The sequence below is a fragment of the Heterodontus francisci genome, chromosome 30, assembly GCF_036365525.1.
Source record: "Heterodontus francisci isolate sHetFra1 chromosome 30, sHetFra1.hap1, whole genome shotgun sequence".
NCBI classification, from domain to species: Eukaryota; Metazoa; Chordata; class Chondrichthyes; order Heterodontiformes; family Heterodontidae; genus Heterodontus; species Heterodontus francisci.
In genome coordinates this window covers 49,559,992-49,582,035 of record NC_090400.1, presented here as the reverse complement: position 1 = coordinate 49,582,035, position 22,044 = coordinate 49,559,992, and the positions used below count along the sequence as shown (strand labels likewise).

General features: G+C 47.2%; 1 protein-coding gene across 3 annotated transcripts in view; it reads left to right on the top strand.

Moving 5' to 3' along the window:
• The window catches only part of nlk2 (nemo-like kinase, type 2), a 277,172-nt gene extending 256,375 nt beyond the window's left edge, over positions 1 to 20,797 (top strand). Inside the window, exons 9-12 of one of the 3 annotated variants that reach the window (XM_068010549.1) lie at positions 13,735 to 13,821; positions 14,366 to 14,564; positions 16,705 to 16,798; positions 19,026 to 20,797. In XM_068010549.1, the coding sequence (XP_067866650.1) occupies positions 13,735 to 13,821; positions 14,366 to 14,564; positions 16,705 to 16,798; positions 19,026 to 19,080 (435 nt within the window). In that variant the 3' untranslated portion in view covers positions 19,081 to 20,797. The remainder of the gene's footprint in view (positions 1 to 13,734; positions 13,822 to 14,365; positions 14,565 to 16,704; positions 16,799 to 19,025) is intronic. The other 2 variants (XM_068010551.1, XM_068010550.1) reach the window with 2 other exon arrangements.
• The last annotated feature ends 1,247 nt before the right edge of the window (positions 20,798 to 22,044 follow it).

Below are 22,044 nucleotides of genomic sequence, written 5' to 3'. Positions count from 1 at the left end.
AGGAATGAATTGTATGGTTATTGGGGGATGGGAGAGGGGCTAGAAACACTTTTTTTTTTTTAGTTTTAATTCAATATCACTTTAAAAATTTAAATTATAATGTAGGTCTCAAAGCCCTTTTAAAATGGCATCATGCCTGCTCAGTGGCATCTGATGCCGTTGCCAGGGACGGATCGCCTGCAAGTGCCTCGTCATTGGGGGTGGGGGGGGGATGTTGTCTGCCCCGGCCATTTAAATGAGCTATTGCCATTTTTATCTCGGCAAGCTTGTAAAATCCAGCCCTATGTCTCCTGGTTCTAGACTCACCAGCCAGGGGAGACATCCTTTCTACATCCACCCTGTCATTCCCTGTAAACATTCTATATGTTTCAATGAGATAACCTCCTCTTATTTTGAAACTCTAGAGAATACATGCCCAGTTTCTTCAATCTCTCCTCATAAAACAATCATACTATCCCAGGGATTAGTCTGGTGAGCCTCATTTGCACTCCTTCTATGGCAAATATATCCTTTATTAGATGAGACCAAAACGGTACACAATACTCCAGGTGCAGACTCACCAATGCTCTATATAATTGCAGCAAGACTTGTTTTACTCCTGTACTCAAAACCCTTGCAATGAAGGCCAACGTACCATTTGCCTTCCAAATTCCTTGTTGCACCTGCATGCTAGCTTTTAGTGACTCATGAACAAAGACATCCAGGTCCCTTTGGACATCAACACTTCTCACCATTTAAGAAATATGGTCTTTTTTTTTCTACCAGAGTGAATCACTTCACGCTTATTTACGTTATATTCCATCTACCATGTTCTTGCCCATTCACTTAGCCTGTCCAAGTCCCCTTGAAGCCTCCTTGCATCCTCCTCACAACCTACGTCCCCATCTAGTTTTGTGTCATCAGCAAATTTGGAAATATTGCATTCAGTCCCTAGATCCAACTCATTTATATAGATTAACACCTGGGGCCCCAGCACTGATCCTTGTAGTAGCCCACTAGTAACAGCCTGCCATCTTGAGAATGACCCGTTATTTCCTATTCTCTGTTTTCTGTTAACCAATTCTCAATCCATGCCAGTATACTAACCCCAATCCCATGTGCTCTAATTTTGTTTATTAACCTGCTGTGTTGGACCTTATCAAAAGCCTTCTGAAAATTCAAATATACCACATCCACTGGTTCTCTATCAATGCTACAAGTAACATCCTCAAAAAAACTCCCAGCAGGTTTGTCAAATATGATTTCTCTTTCATAAATCCATGTTTATTATATCATTATTTTCTAAGTCTAGTTATCACATCCTTTACAATAGATTCTAACATTTTCCCTACTACAGGTCTGTGGTTCCCCGGTTTTTTTCTCCTTTTTTAAATAGTGGGGTTACATTTGCCACTTTCCAGTCTGCAGGAAATTTTCCAGAATCTTGAAATATAACCATCCACTATCTCTGTAACCACCTCCTTCGCTCTGGGATGTAACTCATCTGGTCCGGGGATTTATCAACATTCAATCCAGCTAATATTTCAAGTACTACCTCTTTTTTAATACTAATTTCTTTCAGTTCCTTATTTTCACAAGTTCCTTGGTTCCCCAGTATTTCTGGGAGGTTTTCTGTATCTTCCTTCGTGAACAGACAGAAAGTAATTGTTTAGTCTCTCTGCCATTTCCCTATTCTCCATTATAAATTCTCCTATCTCCACATGTAATGGACCCACATTCGTCCTTGTTAATCTTTTCCTTTTCACATACCTAAAGAAGCTTTTACAGCCCTCCTTTGTTTCTCGCTAGCTTGCATTCATATTCTATTTTCCCTTTCTTTATCAGTTTCTTGTTCATCATTTGTTGGATTCCAAATTGCTTCCAATCCTCAGCCTTACTACTTTTTCTGGCAACCTTATAAGCTACTTCCTTTAATCTAATGCAATCTTTAACTTCTTTTGTTAGCCATGGTTGATTCATCTTTCCTGTTGGGTTTTTGTGTCTTAGAGGAATGATATTGCAGACCACATAATACTTTAAATACTAGCCATTGCCTGTCCACTGTCAAATCTTCAAGTCCAACCCGGCCAATTACCGCCCCATCAGTTTACTCTCAATCATCAGCAAAGTGATGGAAGGTGTCATCAACAGTGCCATCAGGCAGCACTTGCTTAGCAATAACCTGCTCAGTGATGCCCAGTTTGGGTTCCGACAGGGCCAGTCAGCACCTGACCTCATTACAGCCTTGGTTCAAACGTGGACAAAAGAGCTGAACTCGAGGTGAGGTGAGTGTGACTGCCCTTGACATCAAGGCAGCATTTGACCGAGTATGGCATCAAGGAGCCCTAGCAAAATTGGAGTCATTGGGAATCGGGGGGAAAACTCTCTGCTGGTTAGAGTCATACCTAGCGCAAAGGAAGATGGCTGTGGTTGTTGGAGGTCAATCATCTGAGCTCCAGGCCATCACTGCAGGAGTTCCTCAGGGTAGTGTCTTAGGCCCAACCATTTCAGCTGCTTCATCAATGACCTTCCTTCAATCATAAGGTCAGAAGTGGGGATGTTCGCTGATGATTACACAATGTTCAGCACCATTCACGACTTCTCAAATACTGAAGCAGTCCATGTGGAAATGCAGCAAGACCTGGACAATATCCAGGCTTGGGCTGATAAGTGGCAAGTAACATTCGCGCCACACAAGTGCCAGGCAATGACCATCTCCAACAAGAGAAAATCTAACCATCTCCCCTTGACATTCAACAGCATTACCATCACTGAATCCCCCGCTATCAACATCCTATGGGCTACCATTGACCAGGAACTGAACTGGAGTAGCCATATAAATACAGTGGCTACAAGAGCAGGTCAGAGGCGAGGAATCCTGCGGCGAGTAACTCGCCTCCTGACTCCCCAAAGCCTGTCCACCATCTACAAGGCACAGGGCGGCGCAGTGGTTAGCACCGCAGCCTCACAGCTCCAGCGACCCGGGTTCAATTCTGGGTGCTGCCTGTGTGGAGTTTGCAAGTTCTCCCTGTGTCTGCGTGGGGTTTCTCCGGGTGCTCCGGTTTCCTCCCACAAGCCAAAAGACTTGCAGGTTGGTAGGTAAATTGGCCATTAGCAATTGCCCCGAGTATAGGTAGGTGGTAGGGAAATATAGGAACAGGTGGGGATGTGGTAGGAATATGGGATTAGTGTAGGATTAGCATAAATGGGTGGTTGATGGTCAGCACAGACTCGGTGGGCCGAAGGGCCTGTTTCAGTGCTGTATCTCTAAAAACTAAAAAAAAAGTCAGGAGTGTGATGGAATACCCTCACTTGCCTGGATGGGTGCAGCTCCAACAACACTCAAGAAGCTCGACACCATCCAGGACAAAGCAGCCCGCTTGATTGGCACACCATCCACAAACATTCACTTCCTCCACCACCGACGCACAGTGGCAACAGTGTGTACCATCTACAAGATGCACTGCAGCAACGCCCCAAGGCTCCTTAGACAGCACCTTCCAAACCACGACCTCTACCACTTTGAAGGACAAGCAGCAGATGCATGGGAACATCACCACCTGCAAGTTCCCATCCAAGTCACACACCATCCTGACTTGGAACTATATCGCCGTTCCTTCACTGTCACTGGGTCAAAATCCTGGAACTCCCTTCCTAAGAGCACTGTGGGTGTACCTACCTCACATGGTCTGCAGCGGTTCAAGAAGGCAGCTCACCACCACCAGCTCAAGGGCAATTAGGGATGGGCAATAAATGCTGGCATAGCCAGTGCCACCCACTTCCCATGAATGAATGAAATTTTTTTTTAAAAAAACACTGCAGACGTGTTTGCTGTGGATCGCACTGGTGTCCACCAGCTCCCACAAAATGCAGCCGTAACACAGCACCTGCCCTGCCATCTTTATAATGTGATAATTAATTTATTTTCTTAATTTATAATTAATAAACCCCACTACTACTAGGCTCCAGTACCAGTAAGCTTTACTACTGCTGGTAAACCTTACTGCAACAAGTAATAGCATAATTTCTTTACGTTTCTCATTCTCGCTCAACCAGCATTGTCCATACTTTTCGCCTGGGGTGGGACACATTCCAATTTTTATCTTAAGGTGGGGAGGCCAGTGAGACAATTTTGAAAAGGTAAAGGCCTTAAATTCTATCTTAGTATTAATCAAAACAACAACAAAGGTGCATTTGTGCGAAGATAATTTAAATGAGAAGACTATTGATTTACTTTCTGGTCACTCTGTTGGACACTGATTTAGTGAGATATTTGGCATTTGTTTGCTCGCACATGTAGTTATTGTTTGCCGGCACACTTTCAGCAATGCGGAGTATCCTGGTTAGATGTCAATCTGTCAGTACTAATCTTGATATCTCTCTCTCTCTCTGTTCTCTCTCTCTCTCTGCCCCCCCTCTCTCTCTCTGTGCCCCCCCTCTCTTCCTCTTGCCCTCTCCTCTCTGGCCCCCCTCTCTCTCTCTCTGTGCCCCCCCTCTCTCTCTCTCTCTGTGCCCCCTCTCTCTCTCTCTGTGCCCCCTCTCTCTCTGTGCCCCCTCTCTCTCTGTGCCCCCTCTCTCTCTGTGCCCCCCTCTCTCTCTGTGCCCCCCCCTCTCTCTCTGTGCCCCCCCCCCTCTCTCTGTGCCCCCCCTCTCTCTCTGTGCCCCCCCTCTCTCTCTGTGCCCCCCCTCTCTCTCTGTGCCCCCCCTCTCTCTCTGTGCCCCCCCTCCTCTCTGTGCCCCCCCCTCTCTCTCAGTGCCCCCCTCTCTCTCTGTGCCCCCCCTCTCTCTCTGTGCCACCTCCCTCTGCTCCCTCTGTGCCACTCCTTGCGCCCTCTGTGCCACCTTGCGCCCTCTGTGCCACCTTGCGCCCTCTGTGCCACCTTGCGCCCTCTGTGCCACCTTGCGCCCTCTGTGCCACCTTGCGCCCCTCTGTGCCACCATTGCGCCCTCTGTGCCACCTTGCGCCCTCTGTGCCACCCTTGCGCCCTCTGTGCCACCTTGCGCCCTCTGTGCCACCTTGCGCCCTCTGTGCCACCTTGCGCCCTCTGTGCCACCTTGCGCCCTCTGTGCACCTTGCGCCCTCTGTGCCACCTTGCGCCCTCTGTGCCACCTTGCGCCCTCTGTGCCACCTTGCGCCCTCTGTGCCACCTTGCGCCCTCTGCCACCTTGCGCCCTGTGCCACCTTGCCGCCCTCTGTGCCACCTTGCGCCCTCTGTGCCACCTTGCGCCCTCTGTGCCACCTTGCGCCCTTCTGTGCCACCTTGCGCCTCTGTGCCACCTTGCGCCCTCTGTGCCACCTTGCGCCCTCTGTGCCACCTTGCGCCCTCTGTGCCACCTTGCGCCCTCTGTGCCACCTTGCGCCCTCTGTGCCACCTTGCGCCCTCTGTGCCACCTTGCGCCCTCTGTGCCACCTTGCGCCTCTGTGCCACCTTGCGCCCTCTGTGCCACCTTGCGCCCTCTGTGCCACCTTGCGCCCTCTGTGGCCCACCTTGCGCCCTCTGTGCCACCTTGCGCCCTCTGTGCCACCTTGCGCCCTCTGTGCACCTTGCGCCCTCTGTGCCACCTTGCGCCCTCTGTGCCACCTTGCGCCCTCTGTGCCACCTTGCGCCCTCTGTGCCACCTTGCGCCCTCTGTGCCACCTTGCGCCCTCTGTGCCACCTTGCGCCCTCTGTGCCACCTTGCGCCCTCTGTGCCACCTTGCGCCTCTGTGCCACCTTGCGCCCTCTGTGCCACCTTGCGCCCTCTGTGCCACCTTGCGCCCTCTGTGCCACCTTGCGCCCTCTGTGCCACCTTGCGCCCTCTGTGCCCACCTTGCGCCCTCTGTGCCACCTTGCGCCCTCTGTGCCACCTTGCGCCTCTGTGCCACCTTGCGCCCTCTGTGCCACCTTGCGCCCTCTGTGCCACCTTGCGCCCTCTGTGCACCTTGCGCCTCTGTGCCACCTTGCCCTCTGTGCCACCTTGCGCCCTCTGTGCCACCTTGCGCCCTCTGCGCCACCTTGCGCCCTCTGTGCCACCTTGCGCCCTCTGTGCCACCTTGCGCCCCCTCTGTGCCACCTTGCGCCCTCTGTGCCACCTTGCGCCCTCTGTGCCCTTGCGCCTCTGTGCCCCTTGCGCCTCTGTGCACCTTGCGCCCTCTGTGCCACCTTGCGCCCTCTGTGCCACCTTGCGCCCTCTGTGCCACCTTGCGCCCTCTGTGCCACCTTGCGCCCTCTGTGCCACCTTGCGCCCTCTGTGCCACCTTGCGCCCTCTGTGCCACCTTGCGCCCTCTGTGCCACCTTGCGCCCTCTGTGCCACCTTGCGCCCTCTGTGCCACCTTGCGCCCTCTGTGCCACCTTGCGCCCTCTGTGCCACCTTGCGCCCTCTGTGCCACCTTGCGCCCTCTGTGCCACCTTGCGCCCTCTGTGCCACCTTGCGCCCTCTGTGCCACCTTGCGCCCTCTGTGCCACCTTGCGCCCTCTGTGCCACCTTGCGCCCTCTGTGCCACCTTGCGCCCTCTGTGCCACCTTGCGCCCTCTGTGCCACTTGCGCCCTCTGTGCCACCTTGCGCCCTCTGTGCCACCTTGCGCCTCTGTGCCACCTTGCGCCCTCTGTGCCACCTTGCGCCCTCTGTGCCACCTTGCGCCCTCTGTGCCACCTTGCGCCCTCTGTGCCACCTTGCGCCCTCTGTGCCACCTTGCGCCCTCTGTGCCACCTTGCGCCCTCTGTGCCACCTTGCGCCCTCTGTGCCACCTTGCGCCCTCTGTGCCACCTTGCGCCCTCTGTGCCACCTTGCGCCCTCTGTGCCACCTTGCGCCCTCTGTGCCACCTTGCGCCCTCTGTGCCACCTTGCGCCCTCTGTGCCACCTTGCGCCCTCTGTGCCACCTTGCGCCCTCTGTGCCACCTTGCGCCCTCTGTGCCACCTTGCGCCTCTGTGCCACCTTGCGCCCTCTGTGCCACCTTGCGCCCTCTGTGCCACCTTTGCGCCCTCTGTGCCACCTTGCGCCCTCTGTGCCACCTTGCGCCCTCTGTGCCACCTTGCGCCCTCTGTGCACCTTGCGCCCTCTGTGCCACCTTGCGCCCTCTGTGCCACCTTGCGCCCTCTGTGCCACCTTGCGCCCTCTGTGCCACCTTGCGCCCTCTGTGCCACCTTGCGCCCTCTGTGCCACCTTGCGCCCTCTGTGCACCTTGCGCCCTCTGTGCCACCTTGCGCCCTCTGTGCCACCTTGCGCCCTCTCTGCCACCTTGCGCCCTCTCTGCCACCTTGCGCCCTCTCTGCCACCTTGCGCCCTCTCTGCCACCTTGCGCCTCTCTGCCACCTTGCGCCCTCTCTGCCACCTTGCGCCCTCTCTGCCACCTTGCGCCCTCTCTGCCACCTTGCGCCCTCTGTGCCACCTTGCGCCCTCTGTGCCACCTTGCGCCCTCTGTGCCACCTTGCGCCCTCTGTGCCACCTTGCGCCCTCTGTGCCACCTTGCGCCCTCTGTGCCACCTTGCGCCCTCTGTGCCACCTTGCGCCCTCTGTGCCACCTTGCGCCCTCTGTGCCACCTTGCGCCCTCTGTGCCACCTTGCGCCCTCTGTGCCACCTTGCGCCCTCTGTGCACCTTGCGCCCTCTGTGCCACCTTGCGCCCTCTCTGCACCTTGCGCCCTCTCTGCCACCTTGCGCCCTCTCTGCCACCTTGCGCCCTCTCTTGCCACCTTGCGCCCTCTCTGCCACCTTGCGCCCTCTCTGCCACCTTGCGCCCTCTCTGCCACCTTGCGCCCTCTCTGCCACCTTGCGCCCTCTCTGCCACCTTGCGCCCTCTCTGCACCTTGCGCCCTCTCTGCCACCTTGCGCCTCTCTGCCACCTTGCGCCCTCTCTGCCACCTTTGCGCCCTCTCTGCACCTTGCGCCCTCCTCTCTCTTCTCTCTGCCCTCTCTCTCTGCTCTCTCTGCCCTCTCTCTCTGCTCTCTCTGCCCTCTCTCTCTGCTCTCTCTGCTCTCTCTCTCTGCCCTCTCTCTCTGCTCTCTCTCTCTGCCCTCTCTCTCTGCTCTCTCTCTCTGCTCTCCTCTCTCTGCTTCTCTCTCTCTGCTCTCTCTCTCTGCTCTCTCTCTCCTGCTCTCTCTCTCTGCTCTCTCTCTCTGCGCTCTCTCTCTGCGCTCTCTCTCTGCTCTCTCTCTCTGCTCTCTCTCTCTGCTCTCTCTCTCTGCTCTCTCTCTCTGCTCTCTCTCTCTGCTCTCTCTCTGCTCTCTCTCTCTCTCTGCCCCTCGCTCTCTGCTCTCTCTCTCTCTCTCTCTGCCCTCGCGCTCTCTCTCTCTCTCTCTCTCTGCCCCGCTCTCTCTCTCTGCCCCCGCTCTCTCTCTCTCTGCCCCCGCTCTCTCTCTCTCTGCCCCCGCTCTCTCTCTCACTGCCCCCGCTCTCTCTCTCACTGCCCCGCGCTCTCTCTCTCACTGCCCCCGCTCTCTCTCTCACTGCCCCCGCAATCTCTCTCACTGCCCCCGCTCTCTCTCTCACTGCCCCCGCTCTCTCTCTCACTGCCCCCGCTCTCTCTCTCACTGCCCCCGCTCTCTCTCTCACTGCCCCCGCTCTCTCTCTCACTGCCCCCGCTCTCTCTCTCACTGCCCCCGCTCTCTCTCTCTCTGCCCCCGCTCTCTCTCTCTCTGCCCCCGCTCTCTCTCTCTCTGCCCCCGCTCTCTCTCTCTCTGCCCCCGCTCTCTCTCTCTCTCTCTCTCTCTGCCCCCGCTTTCTCTCTCTGTCTCTCTCTGCCCCCGCTCTCTCTCTCTCTGCCCCCGCTTTCTCTCTCTCTCTCTGCCCCCGCTTTCTCTCTCTCTCTCTGCCCCCGCTTTCTCTCTCTCTCTCTGCCCCCGCTTTCTCTCTCTCTCTCTGCCCCGCTTTCTCTCTCTCTCTCTGCCCCCGCTTTCTCTCTCTCTCTCTGCCCCCGCTTTCTCTCTCTTTCTCTCTCTGCCCCCGCTTTCTCTCTCTTTCTCTCTCTGCCCCCGCTTTCTCTCTCTTTCTCTCTCTGCCCCCGCTTTCTCTCTCTTTCTCTCTCTGCCCCCGCTTTCTCTCTCTTTCTCTCTCTGCCCCCGCTTTCTCTCTCATTCTCTCTCTGCCCCCACTTTCTTTCTCTCTCTGCCCCCACTTTCTTTCTCTCTCTGCCCCCACTTTCTTTTTCTCTCTGCCCCCACTTTCTTTTCTCTCTGCCCCCACTTTCTTTCTCTCTCTGCCCCCACTTTCTTTCTCTCTCTGCCCCCACTTTCTTTCTCTCTCTGCCCCCACTTTCTTTCTCTCTCTGCCACCACTTTCTTTCTCTCTCTGCCACCACTTTCTTTCTCTCTCTGCCCCCACTTTCTTTCTCTCTCTTGCCCCCACTTTCTTTCTCTCTCTGCCCCCACTTTCTCTCTCTGACCTCGCTCTCTCTCTCTCTCTCTCTCTCTCTCTCTGCCCTCGCTCTCTCTCTGCCCTCGCTCTCTCTCTCTCTCTCTCTCTGCCCTCTCTCTCTCTCTGCCCTCTCTCTCTCTCTGCTCTCTCTCTCTGCCTCTCTCTCTCTCTCTCTGCGCTCTCTCTCTCTCTCTCTCTCTCTCTCTCTGCTCTCTCTCTCTCTCTCTGCCCTCGCTCTCTGCTCTCTCTCTCTCTCTCTCTCTCTCTCTCTCTCTCTGCCCCCGCTCTCTCTCTCTCTGCCCCCGCTCTCTCTCTCTCTCTACCCCCGCTTTCTCTCTCTCTCTACCCCCGCTTTCTCTCTCTCTCTCTGCCCCCGCTTTCTCTCTCTCTCTCTGCCCCCGCTTTCTCTCTCTCTGCCCCCGCTTTTCTCTCTCTTTCTCTGCCCCCGCTTTCTCTCTCTCTGCCCCCGCTTTCTCTCTCTCTGCCCCCGCTTTCTCTCTCTCTGCCCCGCTTTCTCTCTCTTTCTCTCTCTGCCCCCGCTTTCTCTCTCTTTCTCTCTCTGCCCCCGCTTTCTCTCTCTTTCTCTCTCTGCCCCCGCTTTCTCTCTCTTTCTCTCTCTGCCCCCGCTTTCTCTCTCTTTCTCTCTCTGCCCCCGCTTTCTCTCTCTTTCTCTCTCTGCCCCCGCTTTCTCTCTCTTTCTCTCTCTGCCCCCGCTTTCTCTCTCTTTCTCTCTCTGCCCCCGCTTTCTCTCTCTTTCTCTCTCTGCCCCCGCTTTCTCTCTCTTTCTATCCCTGCCCCCGCTTTCTCTCTCTTTCTCTCTGCCCCCGCTTTCTCTCTCTTTCTCTCTGCCCCCGCTTTCTCTCTCTTTCTCTCTCTGCCCCCGCTTTCTCTCTCTTTCTCTCTCTGCCCCCGCTTTCTTTTCGTCTCTGCCCCCACTTTCTTTCTCTCTCTGCCCCCACTTTCTTTCTCTCTCTGCCCCCACTTTCTTTCTCTCTCTGCCCCCACTTTCTTTCTCTCTCTGCCCCCACTTTCTTTCTCTCTCTGCCCCCACTTTCTTTCTCTCTCTGCCCCACTTTCTTTCTCTCTCTCTGCCCCCACTTTCTCTCTCTCTGCCCCCACTTTCTCTCTCTCTCTCTCTCTGCCCCCACTTTCTCTCTCTCTCTCTCTCTGCCCCCACTTTCTCTCTCTCTCTCTCTCTGCCCCCACTTTCTCTCTCTCTCTCTCTCTGCCCCCACTTTCTCTCTCTCTCTCTCTCTGCCCCCACTTTCTCTCTCTCTCTCTCTCTGCCCCCACTTTCTCTCTCTCTCTCTCTCTGCCCCCACTTTCTCTCTCTCTCTCTCTCTGCCCCCACTTTCTTTCTCTCTCTGCCCCCACTTTCTCTCTCTCTCTCTCTCTGCCCCCACTTTCTCTCTCTCTCTCTCTGCCCCCACTTTTTCTCTCTCTCTGCCCCCACTTTTCTCTCTCTCTGCCCCCACTTTTTCTCTCTCTCTGCCCCCACTTTCTTTCTCTCTCTGCCCCCACTTTTCTCTCTCTCTCTCTCTGCCCCCACTTTCTCTCTCTCTCTCTCTCTGCCCCCACTTTCTCTCTCTCTCTCTCTCTGCCCCCACTTTTCTCTCTCTCTCTCTCTGCCCCCACTTTCTTTCTCTCTCTGCCCCCACTTTCTTTCTCTCTCTGCCCCCCACTTTCTTTCTCTCTCTGCCCCCACTTTCTTTCTCTCTCTGCCCCCACTTTCTCACTCTCTCTGCCCCCACTTTCTCACTCTCTCTCTCTCTGCCCCCGCGTTCTCTCTCTCTCTGCCCCCGCGTTCTCTCTCTCTCTCTCTGCCCCCGCGTTCTCTCTCTCTCTCTCTGCCCCCGCGTTCTCTCTCTCTCTCTCTGCCCCCGCGTTCTCTCTCTCTCTCTCTGCCCCGCGTTCTCTCTCTCTCTCTCTGCCCCCCGCGTTCTCTCTCTCTCTCTCTGCCCCCGCGTTCTCTCTCTCTCTCTCTCTCTCTCCCTGCCCTCACTTTTTCTCTCTGACAGTTGCAGAGAACGGGATCGTTCAGCAGATGGCTGATCCGTTTTTTAAATAGCAAGTCATTTCACAGCTGACAGATCCTGACATTGGGAACAGCGGTTCTGAACTTAGGACAGATTCGGAGTCTTTTTTTAAAGGCCGCCGGAACACCCCGAATCTGTCCAACGTTCAGAAACTGCTGTTCCCGATGTCAGGATCTGTCAGCTGTGAAACTGAATTGCGATCTTTTTTAAAAGCCGGTTTGACAATGCGGAATTTCACAGACTCCTGGATAGGATGAGAAATGACCCCGACTACAGTTTACATCCGCGGGCCAGGTGTTGGACAGCCCTGCGCTAGACCCTTGGTTCCCCATTATGTCCAGAATGTTTTTGTGCCTTCTATCATGAAGACAAATGCAAAATATTTGTTTAATGAATCTGCCATTTCCTTATTCCCCATTATAATTTCACTTGTCTCTAATGGGCCCGTGTTTACTTTCACTACTCTCTTTGCTACTTTCATTCCTCCACTGAAACTGACAGCACCTTCTGGCGTCTGCACATGTGTAGAATAATCTGGAAATCAGAAGTTGCTGTCAGTGATTCTATACTTCTCCAGAGTGTGCATCTTTAAGTCCCTCACCCCCAGAATGTAATCCCTAAGCAGTCAATAGTGAATTGATGAAAACTTCCGTTTTAAAGTTTGGAATGTATATTAGCTTTTATCTTACTCCAATTAGTCATTTATTTCGCTATCTGAAATTTTAAATTAAATGAAGGATTCAGTGCTTTTAACTTCCTGATTTTTTGTCTGTGAGAATACGTCAGTGTGATTGGCTGCTTACCTGTTTGCTGACATCACTGATGCTGGATGCCTGGAGATTCCCTTGACTTGGCATCAAATTTAAACTACTGTCGGGAAAGGAAAATCAGTGCCAGGGAATGATTGCTTTCCTTAGTGTCTACAGTGCAAGTAAGGGAAAAATCAGCCAAGGTTCCAATTCCAGTACCTGAAGGCTATTTGGAGACCCCTTCAGGAACATGTGGTTGGTTGTACCCAATTTCCACATCTGGTTTAAGAGCTGTTTGTATGGTAATACTTATTTTAAATGTTTAAATGACTTTGAGATCAACTTAATGAAATGACAATCTTTTTTTAAAGCCCACTGTGCCTATAGCTCCTGGCATAAAGTGGATAAATTGATAAAGAGGCGCATACTCAGGATCTGTAGTTTGCTGTTCCTTTCTAAAATGTATTGGCATGACATGTTGAAATACTCGTACAGGTGGATTGGCTTTATGTAAGAATGGAGATGTTTTACTTTCTTAACCCATGATTTTTGCCTAAAGTGAGCACAGAGTACCTTAATCAAAGAAATAGCATAGATCAGGCCTAGGAAGGTTTACTTCTCTTTCTTCCTCTGTAATGCCCTTTTGCCTCATTTAATTATTCCCCGACACAGGATAGGCAAAGCACCTTTCTCTTGCCTACACCAACCCTGAACCAGCACCGAGTTTTGAGAAGGCTGACTTACCCTTTGACTATTACACCTCCTCTTTCATGACTAAGCATCTCGTCTGTGCACTTAGCACAGAGAATCTGATATTGGGCTCACTTTGTGAGGAATTGTGGACTTAATACTGACTGGTACACAGCCTGCATTGATAATTTTCAAGCTAAGCAAATGCCTATTTATATAATCACTTTCCTCTGTAAAAATGTGTAAGCTGATATTTAAATTTGCACCATATTGCCATTATTCTGTTCAACTAAGTGTCACAAAGCATAATATCACAAGGTCGATTATGGGACTTTAAAGTGCCTATGTAGATTGCCTTTAATCATTGCATTATGATGGCATCACATCGGTTTGCAACAAGGTTCCACATAAGTTTGTGTTTTGCAAGCATGCCAAATTAAGTTTTATAAATGGAAAGTCATCGAATTTGCAAAATAAATGTGTCAGTAATCTTGTGGTGCTTTCACACTCTGTTTTGCATTAGTATGAAGCAGTTGAACTTGAAATGTAAATTAGGCACGAAGGCAAGACTGACTCCACAGCAAGAGCGAGACACCCTCTCCAAGTTCTCACTACTTCAGTCTGGTCTCGGGTCAGGCTCTGACACCAGTTTAAGGCTGCATTTAAACAAACTAATCAGCCAAACCGCTTGCCGCCAATGCTGTAATAGAGTAAATGTAGCTGGATGTCCCAGTGACCAAATGACTTTAAATAGGACCTTTTGTGATCAATCAAATGATTAAAGTTGAACACCTATCTAAATTGAGAATATTTTAGTCGTGTTATTGTCCCAGTAACCTGTTTTTAACCATCTCTACAGTATTTGCCAAAAAGTTAAGCGACCTGTTTCATCTACTACTGGTAGTCATTTAAGTCTTCAAGGTTTTATTTCGTCTCCCTACAGCCATCACTTCCTGTCCTTTACACGCTATCCAGCCAGGCTACCCATGAAGCTGTCCACCTCCTCTGCAGGATGTTAGTTTTTGATCCTGTAAGTATGCAGACTACTTTTCAAGTTGAACTGTACAGCCCCTCTCAGTATGTGAAAACACAGTCAGTCTGTATTCCCTTACCCTACAGCATTGATATTACAATCTATCAGAAAAATTTCCACAATAACTGTTACTGAATTCTCGAATAATGGTACAGTGTTACGGAACCTTGGGGTTACTGTCCCTGAGCCTCCTGTAATCTTGCATTGAAATGAAATACAATAATGTTGGGAATTTCTACAGTTGGGATCATCATTTTTCAGTTGATAGTTCTAGAGATGTTATTTCAGCAATTTTATTTTACTAATGAACCTGTTAATGTATTTAGCCCCATATGAACCCACTTAAGTACCATTTCATAATGGATTATACTCAGCAGTTTTAAAATGGTAAAGATTTAAACGGAAAATAGTGTTTTTTTGCTTACAGTTTTGTAAATATATCTTCTATAGGAAGGTATGTAATGTTTTACAGAATTCTCAGGTTAAATCATTATCAAATTATCAAGTTGGTAGATAAAGCTTTTGTTCCCTTAAATTGCAGTCAAAAAGAATCTCTGCAAAGGATGCCCTGGCTCATCCATACTTGGATGAAGGACGGCTCCGGTACCACACTTGTATGTGCAAATGCTGTTATACCACCTCTACAGGACGAGTTTACACCAATGATTTTGAGCCCATCACCAATCCCAAATTTGATGACAGCTTTGAAAAAAATCTGACATCTGTTCGGCAGGTTAAAGGTCAGTGCAATTTTGAATACTGTTGCTTTTTGCAGCTTTTTGTTCTGAAGTCTACGAAACAGTATATTGGTTATTAACCAAAAGCATTTTGTAATTGAAGGGACGCAATTGCTTTAGGACTGACTGACATACATCACTATGTGAAATGTCTAAAAGACAGAAAGATCCCAGGTTCAGCACCAATTCTCTAAGTTTGGGTGGAGGTAGCAGTGGGCCACTACAATTGATTAATATTTCCTCCCTAATCTTCGTTAACACTTGCTAGAAATGCATGCTTGTGAGTACTGGGTGGTAACAGTATTAGGCTCAGTGTTCGACCCACCACAAGCTGAATAGCCTGCCAATTCTGACTGTCCAGACTTCGCTGAAGCAGTCATTCTTCAGGTAAGCACTGACAGGTGTGGGAGTTGGATGTTGCTATCTTTTCTTTTGGGCCTCCTTATCTCGAGAGACAATGGATACGCGCCTGGAGGTGGTCAGTGGTTTGTGAAGCAGCGCCTGGAGTGGCTATAAAGGCCAGGATGTTGCTATCACTGCTTGTGTAACTGCATTGTGGCATTAGCATGACTTATCACCTTCAATAGAGAACAGGTTAATGACAGAAAATTAGAGCTGTGGGAAGACTATTCAAGAACAAAGAACAGTACAGCACAGGAACAGGCCATTCGGCCCTCCAAGCCTGCGCCGATCTTGATGCCTGCACTTATTTAGTGTCTGGAATGACACCTCATCCAATTTTTTTTCATTCCTGAGTATTTTTATCCTCATGACTTTAATTCATGAAATTGGAAACCATCTTGATTGAGTACTAGATGTTCAGTATTTCACAAGTTTGGTTGAAGATGTATTGGTAGAAATACATTCCAGTTAGTTCTAATATAATAATTCTGAAACTCCCAACACTTCCAGTATTACTGCAAATCTGTCACTGGGAATTGCATAAAAACAGCTGTGTATACCTTCAACTTTCCTTGCAGACTCCTGACCTATAAAAGAAATGCCTGGCCTCCCTTGAACTCGTAGGCGTAAGAGCAACTGATATTGAAACTCTTCCAGTTGAACATTGGGAAGAACAAAGCCTTGTTATTGATCGCCAACTCTAATTCTGCTCCCTTGTCCCTAACTCCATCCTCCTCTCTTGCCACTTACTAAGGTTGAACCAGTCCTTGCAAATCCTTGGCACTAGACTAGCTTTCAAACCACCCATCCTTTCTATCACCAAAACCACATGCTTCCACCTCTGCAACATTTCCCACTTCTGCCCTGCCTCAGCTTCTCCACTGAAACTTTTTATCTGTGCTTTTGTTAGCACCTCTTAAAAACACTGTCCAATGTTGTCTTTGCTGACCTCCCATTCTCCACCCTCCATAAACTCCAACATTTCCAAATTTCCACTGCCAGTAATCTGTCCTGCATTCATGTCTTACTTCCCATCACCCCTATCCTGGTTGATCTTGTTTCCTGTCCACCAGTGCATTATCCTCATCTTCAAATCACTGTGGCCTTGCTGCACCCTATATCTGCACCATTCTCCAGCCTTAAGCTCTTCACTAATTCTTCAGTCTTCTGACTGGCTTTTTGTGCACATCCCCTACCTTCATCCCACCATTGGTGGCAGAGTCATTGACTGCCTCTGCCCTACTCTCGGAAAAACTCCCTATGAAACTCCTACACCTGTCAACTTCTCCCTCCACCTTCAAAAAAGCTTCTAAAAAGCCATCCTTGTTACTAAGCTTTCGGTAATACCTCTTAATCTTTTCCTTCTTAGCTTGGCTTGTGTTTCTTTTGCCTGTTTTTATTTCTCTCTTTGTAAAGCGCCCTGGGACGTACTCAACGTTAAGACACTTGATAAATGCAAGTTTGTTTGGGGAAATTGCATGCATAAACTCTCTTCATATGTTGAAGTTCCAGTGCACTGCTGCTATTTAAGAATATTAACGTTGCTGAATTTTACATTTGTCCACAGTTACATGGTTCAATCATTCACATCTTCAACTGATTTTACCTGCCCATAAAAAAAAAACTATTAATGGGGGAAATTCTGAAGTAACAGATCAAAATTATACAAAACTTGACAATGACTTAAACAGCAGGAAGCTGTATTGTTATGACTGAATATAATTCATTTTCCGTCCTCCAGAGCTCATTCATCAATTCATTCTGGAACAGCAGAAAGGGAACAGGGTTCCACTATGCATCAACCCACAGTCTGCTGCATTTAAAAGCTTTATCAGGTATGCTGATGCAGACATTTTGTCAATGTATTTTTGATGTTACAGTATTGATAACTAGTTTTACAGTATTCATAACTGGTTATTTTTTCAGTTTGATGTGGAATAATCACTGTAAAAGGCAGAAATGTCAATGAGTTGAGAAGAGGTATTGAATCCTGTTTGGTCCTGGCTGATCTTAAAGGTTAAGAAAATTAAGCAGGAAATTAATGTTCCATTATTTAAAAACATTTTTTGAATAATATATCTATCTTTATCTTAAACAATGGAACTTGTACATTATTGTGAAATGAAATAATTCATGGAGGTTTTAATTTGTAAAATAAAACAGAATCTATTAAAAAGGATGTTTCCAAATCTTGTTAGCCAGAGACAGACCTCAGACAAATTTGCCAAATAAGATATGAATTTATATTGTATTCCAGATCTAATACCAAAAGTGACTTGGACTCCTGCTGGAAAACTGACCTGTTAATTTTTATGTTTTTGAATTATCAAAGTATATTTACCAGATAATTTTCAAATTTTTGCACATTGAAGTATGAATTGCAGCCGTCATTTTTGTGCAACTGTACCTTTTTTGTTGGGGTTGGGGGGTGTGAACTTAGTAGAAAACGCACTGAAGTATACGTTGATAACGTTAGGTAATGTTCAAAATACAGATTCTGATCTGTTCCTTTGTAGAAATTCCACTGTCAGAAGGAGCATGTTACTTTATTAAACTTGCTCGCTCGTCTTACTGGGATATGGTTCCATGTGTACCAGGTACTCCCTGGTACCTGCCCCAGTGACTCTCAATTATATCTGAGCATGTGTTGTTAAGCTGTTTGACTGTGGAAGGCATCACACTCAAGCTCTGGCATTTCCTCACCTTGTCTTCACTAAACTTCCAGTGGGGATCTGTGAATAGTGACCAAGAGTAGGAATCTCTCCCAACCCACAGAACTGAGGCTAATTATGTACTTACCACACAGCCCCAGCTGAGTTAATCGCAAACTGAGGATTGAGCGCTGCTATGTGTTTGTCTAATTCAGTTGTTTAATGTTCAGCATTAGAGACTTGCAAACAAATTTACAGCCTTGCATATGGTAGGAAATTATTTATTTTGAAATGTGCATTCAACATCAATTAGTCAGAAGGTTGACAGCCAACCTTGCAGTATTTTTGAAATACTTACGATGCTTTGCAGAGTACAGAAGATATTGCAAGTATGGTTAGCTTATAAAGAAGGAATAATTGCCTGTAATGGATACGTGTGCGTGTTCTTCTAAAACTGCGTGATTGATAAGTGGGGCCAAAAGTCAAGTCTTGTCATTCTTTCAGCTTGAAAGTTTAGCAAGATTTTAGATACTTGCCTCAGTTGCATCTGAAGTTTTTATGGTTGATTTTCATAGTTTTTAGCAAAATGTTGCACTCATACCATCCTCGGTACTATTTATGATTCTATTCAATATCTTAAGAATCTGCCATCCATCCACAGTATGATCACAGTTGATAACTGACTTTCAATCAGCTTGATTTTCATTATTCAAATGAGGTGTAATGTTTTGGAATGGCTTCTGTTATTGACTTGCCCATTGTCCATTTAACAAAATGCAATAAATCTGTCCTTGGTTAATTTTCTTGACCTTTGAATGGAATTGATTAAGGTCAGCATGAGCAATTTTACAACGATCCTCTATTTCAGTGGTTTTCAAAGTTTGTTGGTTGAAGGACCCCTTTTCAAATGAATTAGCAATCACCAACCACCCATCTAAATTATGCTATATATTACTCATTATGCATGTAGAGTGATTTAATAATGCATTTAAGAAAACAGTATTTACTTACAGATATTAGTGAAAAGCGTATGCCAGCTTCTCACTGCACAGTCTAAGTCCTCAGTGTGATGTTTGCTGCACTCCGCTCCTGGCTCACCATCGGCTTCCACTCATTCGCCTGCTTTTGACCAGGGTACCCCTGACCACGGTGCTGACGTCACCCATCCATAAGGCTGGCGCTCTTCAGTTCACGTTATTTTGGGGACCCCGTGGAAAGAGTCTATGTATCGCAAGGGGACTGCAGACCCCAGTTTGAGAACTACTGTATTTGACTGTCCAGTTGGAAATGAGCAATATGAGATGAATTTTGATAAATTTTAAAGTTATATACCACTGAATTTTCAAAGTCACTGTAAAGCCTGAAATGGTTAAATTGCTCTGATTATGTTTTTTTGTTTGCCCTTTAACAGCTCCACAGTCGCTCAGCCTTCTGAGATGCCCCCATCTCCACTGGTATGGGAGTAAGTGGAAGAAACTACTGATGACAAACATTTTAGGTTCTCTCTAGAGTCTAAAATTTGCAGTACCATTTATGTCGGGACAAGTGTGTAATTTTACTTATAAAATTTTTAAAAAGTTAAAATAAACCACTGATAATTGTAAAGAATATACTTTTAGGAATATGCTGGACTTGTATTTTTTAGGGATAAAATTGGTGGTTGTGCTTTGAAATAAAGCAGCTTTAGCAAGAGCTGCACAGTTATGTATTTATGGAACCATGAGCAGCCTTCGCTTTTTGGCTTTGGTAAAAACAAAAGCTGCACTAAAATTAACTGGGTGTCTTGACGTTGAAGTGGGACATGGAACAGGCATGTACAGGATCTCCAAGGAATTAACGCTGACCCATTCCTGAAGACACTTTGAACTGAGGCTGGCCAAGAATACAAAGTTTATGCCGACCAATCATGAAGTTGCGTCATTTGATAACGCTATTTAATAAAATGGGCACGTCACCTGACAGATCAATTCTATAGCTTCTCTTCAGAGCTGTGACAGTGGTTTGCTGTTGTTTGTAAAACATTGTGATTAGAAAGAGATGGAGTGAGTGTGGATTTATCACTAGCAGAAGTAACTTATGTTTCCCCAGTCCCTTAATTATATTTAACCAATTTTTAGAAACATTTTGTTTTATTTCTGCAGTCAAACCTCAAGCATGCATCATCCCACATCACTTGTGTATATAAGTCCAGTGTTGGGTAGATTTTAAAAGTCTTGACATTACTGTATAGAGGAATTAGCTTGCACATTTTAGGTCTGTGAAATATTCCGTGAAAGTTATTTTCTGCACTGGACAGTGTAACAGGAAAAAAAAATCAGCACATAGGCGATTATGTTAATTGTGTCTTGTGTCTTTAGGCAGAACTGTGGAAGTGTTGATCTGAAACGTCACAGTAGTGCAGTTTTAATATCCTTTCCGACAAATCCTTATCTACTGGAACACTGAACTATTCTGTGTATATGTATATATGAACAGAAATTGAAGGCTCTACCTCCAGGAGTATACAACTTGGTTTGTTTACCTCCACGTTTTTTTTAAAAACAATTCAGCGTGGGGATTTAAAACTTGAATGTCCCTTCCAGCTTTTATATTTAAGAGAAAAAGTTTTTCACATGTACGAAGGAACCTTTATGGATTGTCTTAAATACGCAATTGTGTTCAAAGCTGAGAATATGACCCCAGGCTCGGTCATCAATACTTGACTGTTAAATAACTGTAGTTCATATCTGTATTTAGCATTGGACTCTTGCTGCGAGTGACCCAGAGCAAAGGTGTGCACAGATTTCAGTTAGATCCCTAATATTTTATTCCTTTTGAAATTTTAACTGAAATGAGGTAATGGCTTGCTGTGGCAAAGACTCGACCTGCTGGAAATTGCATCTATTTACAATTAGGAACAATGAAGAGGTTTTATGAATTTAAAGAAATTACACTTTTAAGTCTCCAGAGCTTTAACAATAACGTTTTAAAGGCTTGTATTTGAAGATTTCTGTTTTCAATAAATGGGGGCAAAAAAAGTCCTGAGAGCCTGCTGAGAAACCAGTTTCAAGACTTCAACTGAGGTTCATCGTCCTATGTGACACATTTGCCGGTCACTTTGTACAATGTAGATTTGAAGTACAGTGGTGGAAATTCATTAAATGTGACATTTAAAAAAAAAAAATGTGTGTTACTAGTCACTTTGTCATTATTGTATGTTTTGACATAGATCCTCGTAATTTATTAAGTTTCCCTTTCTGATTTGTGATTTTTGTACTTAGCCATTGATTCTTTCACAGGCATCTTTGAGTAAAAACATGTTTCTGTTGAGTTTAGTTGTCTTATGTAATTAGTTACGTGGCGAAGAACATAAACATATCATTTTTCTTGCTTTGTTTGAATATTCCAGACTTTTATGTGTCCTTTCTATGAATAGGGACATTTTTAATTCTCCTGAATTAGAGCTCTGCTCACAAAAGCATTACTAAAATTTACTGAGTTTTCTTCTCCCTAGCTCTTTCAAAAAAAAAAAGTATGGAATTGCAAAAGGTTAGTTTGGATTACGATCAGTTAACTGCATTTTCATTTCTATGATCGCTTTTTCCTTCCAACATCAATCTACTCAATGACTGGAATTGTTTTCGGTATGTTTAGGGACTGTTTGATTTGGTTAGAGTGGTGTATTTGGGGTTTATTCAGTACCAGTCACTTGCCTTGAACCTCTACACAATTCACAAACAAGACCTTGAGTAACAGTAAACTAAAGATGGATTATTTTAAAGAAATAAAACAGGAGCTCAGTATAAATCAGTAAATGGAAATGACATGCATGTGCTAAATGTAATCTGAGCATGTAAGTTACTATACATTGCTACAGATTCAAGTATCAACAAATGCTGAGATGGATATAAACATCTAGATAGTTGTGTTTATTGGTACTTTCGTACCTCAGGTTTCTTTCTGTAAATGGATAATGAAATGTTAGTTACTGCTGTTCTGCCAGCTTGTATTGGACATGGCCACATGCTGTAGGATGGGGCAGCTTGATAGCTACGGCTCTAAGCACTTTGACACCGAAATTGGAATTCCAGCTATCACTAATATTCACATGCAGTTATCCACAGAGCTGCAATTCATTTACTAAGCTGAGAGACACAGAAAATAACAAGGTGGGAGAAGAGCCTTCATGTGGCAGTGTGTTGCGTACTGCTACATTGGTTTACTGATGGAAGAAAACATGAAAGAGGAAAAGGCCGTTCAAACCATCAAGTTCACATCTTCCACTGATCAATGGATTCTGCCCACGTAGGAGAAAGTTCTGCAAAATTTTCTCCCCTGCACCCAAGGGACAATTGTGTGAAACCTCCATCATTGAGGCCTGACCACAGACTTTCCACAGATGGCAATTCCACAGTCCCAATAACATAGGAATAATATTGTTCTCTGGAGTA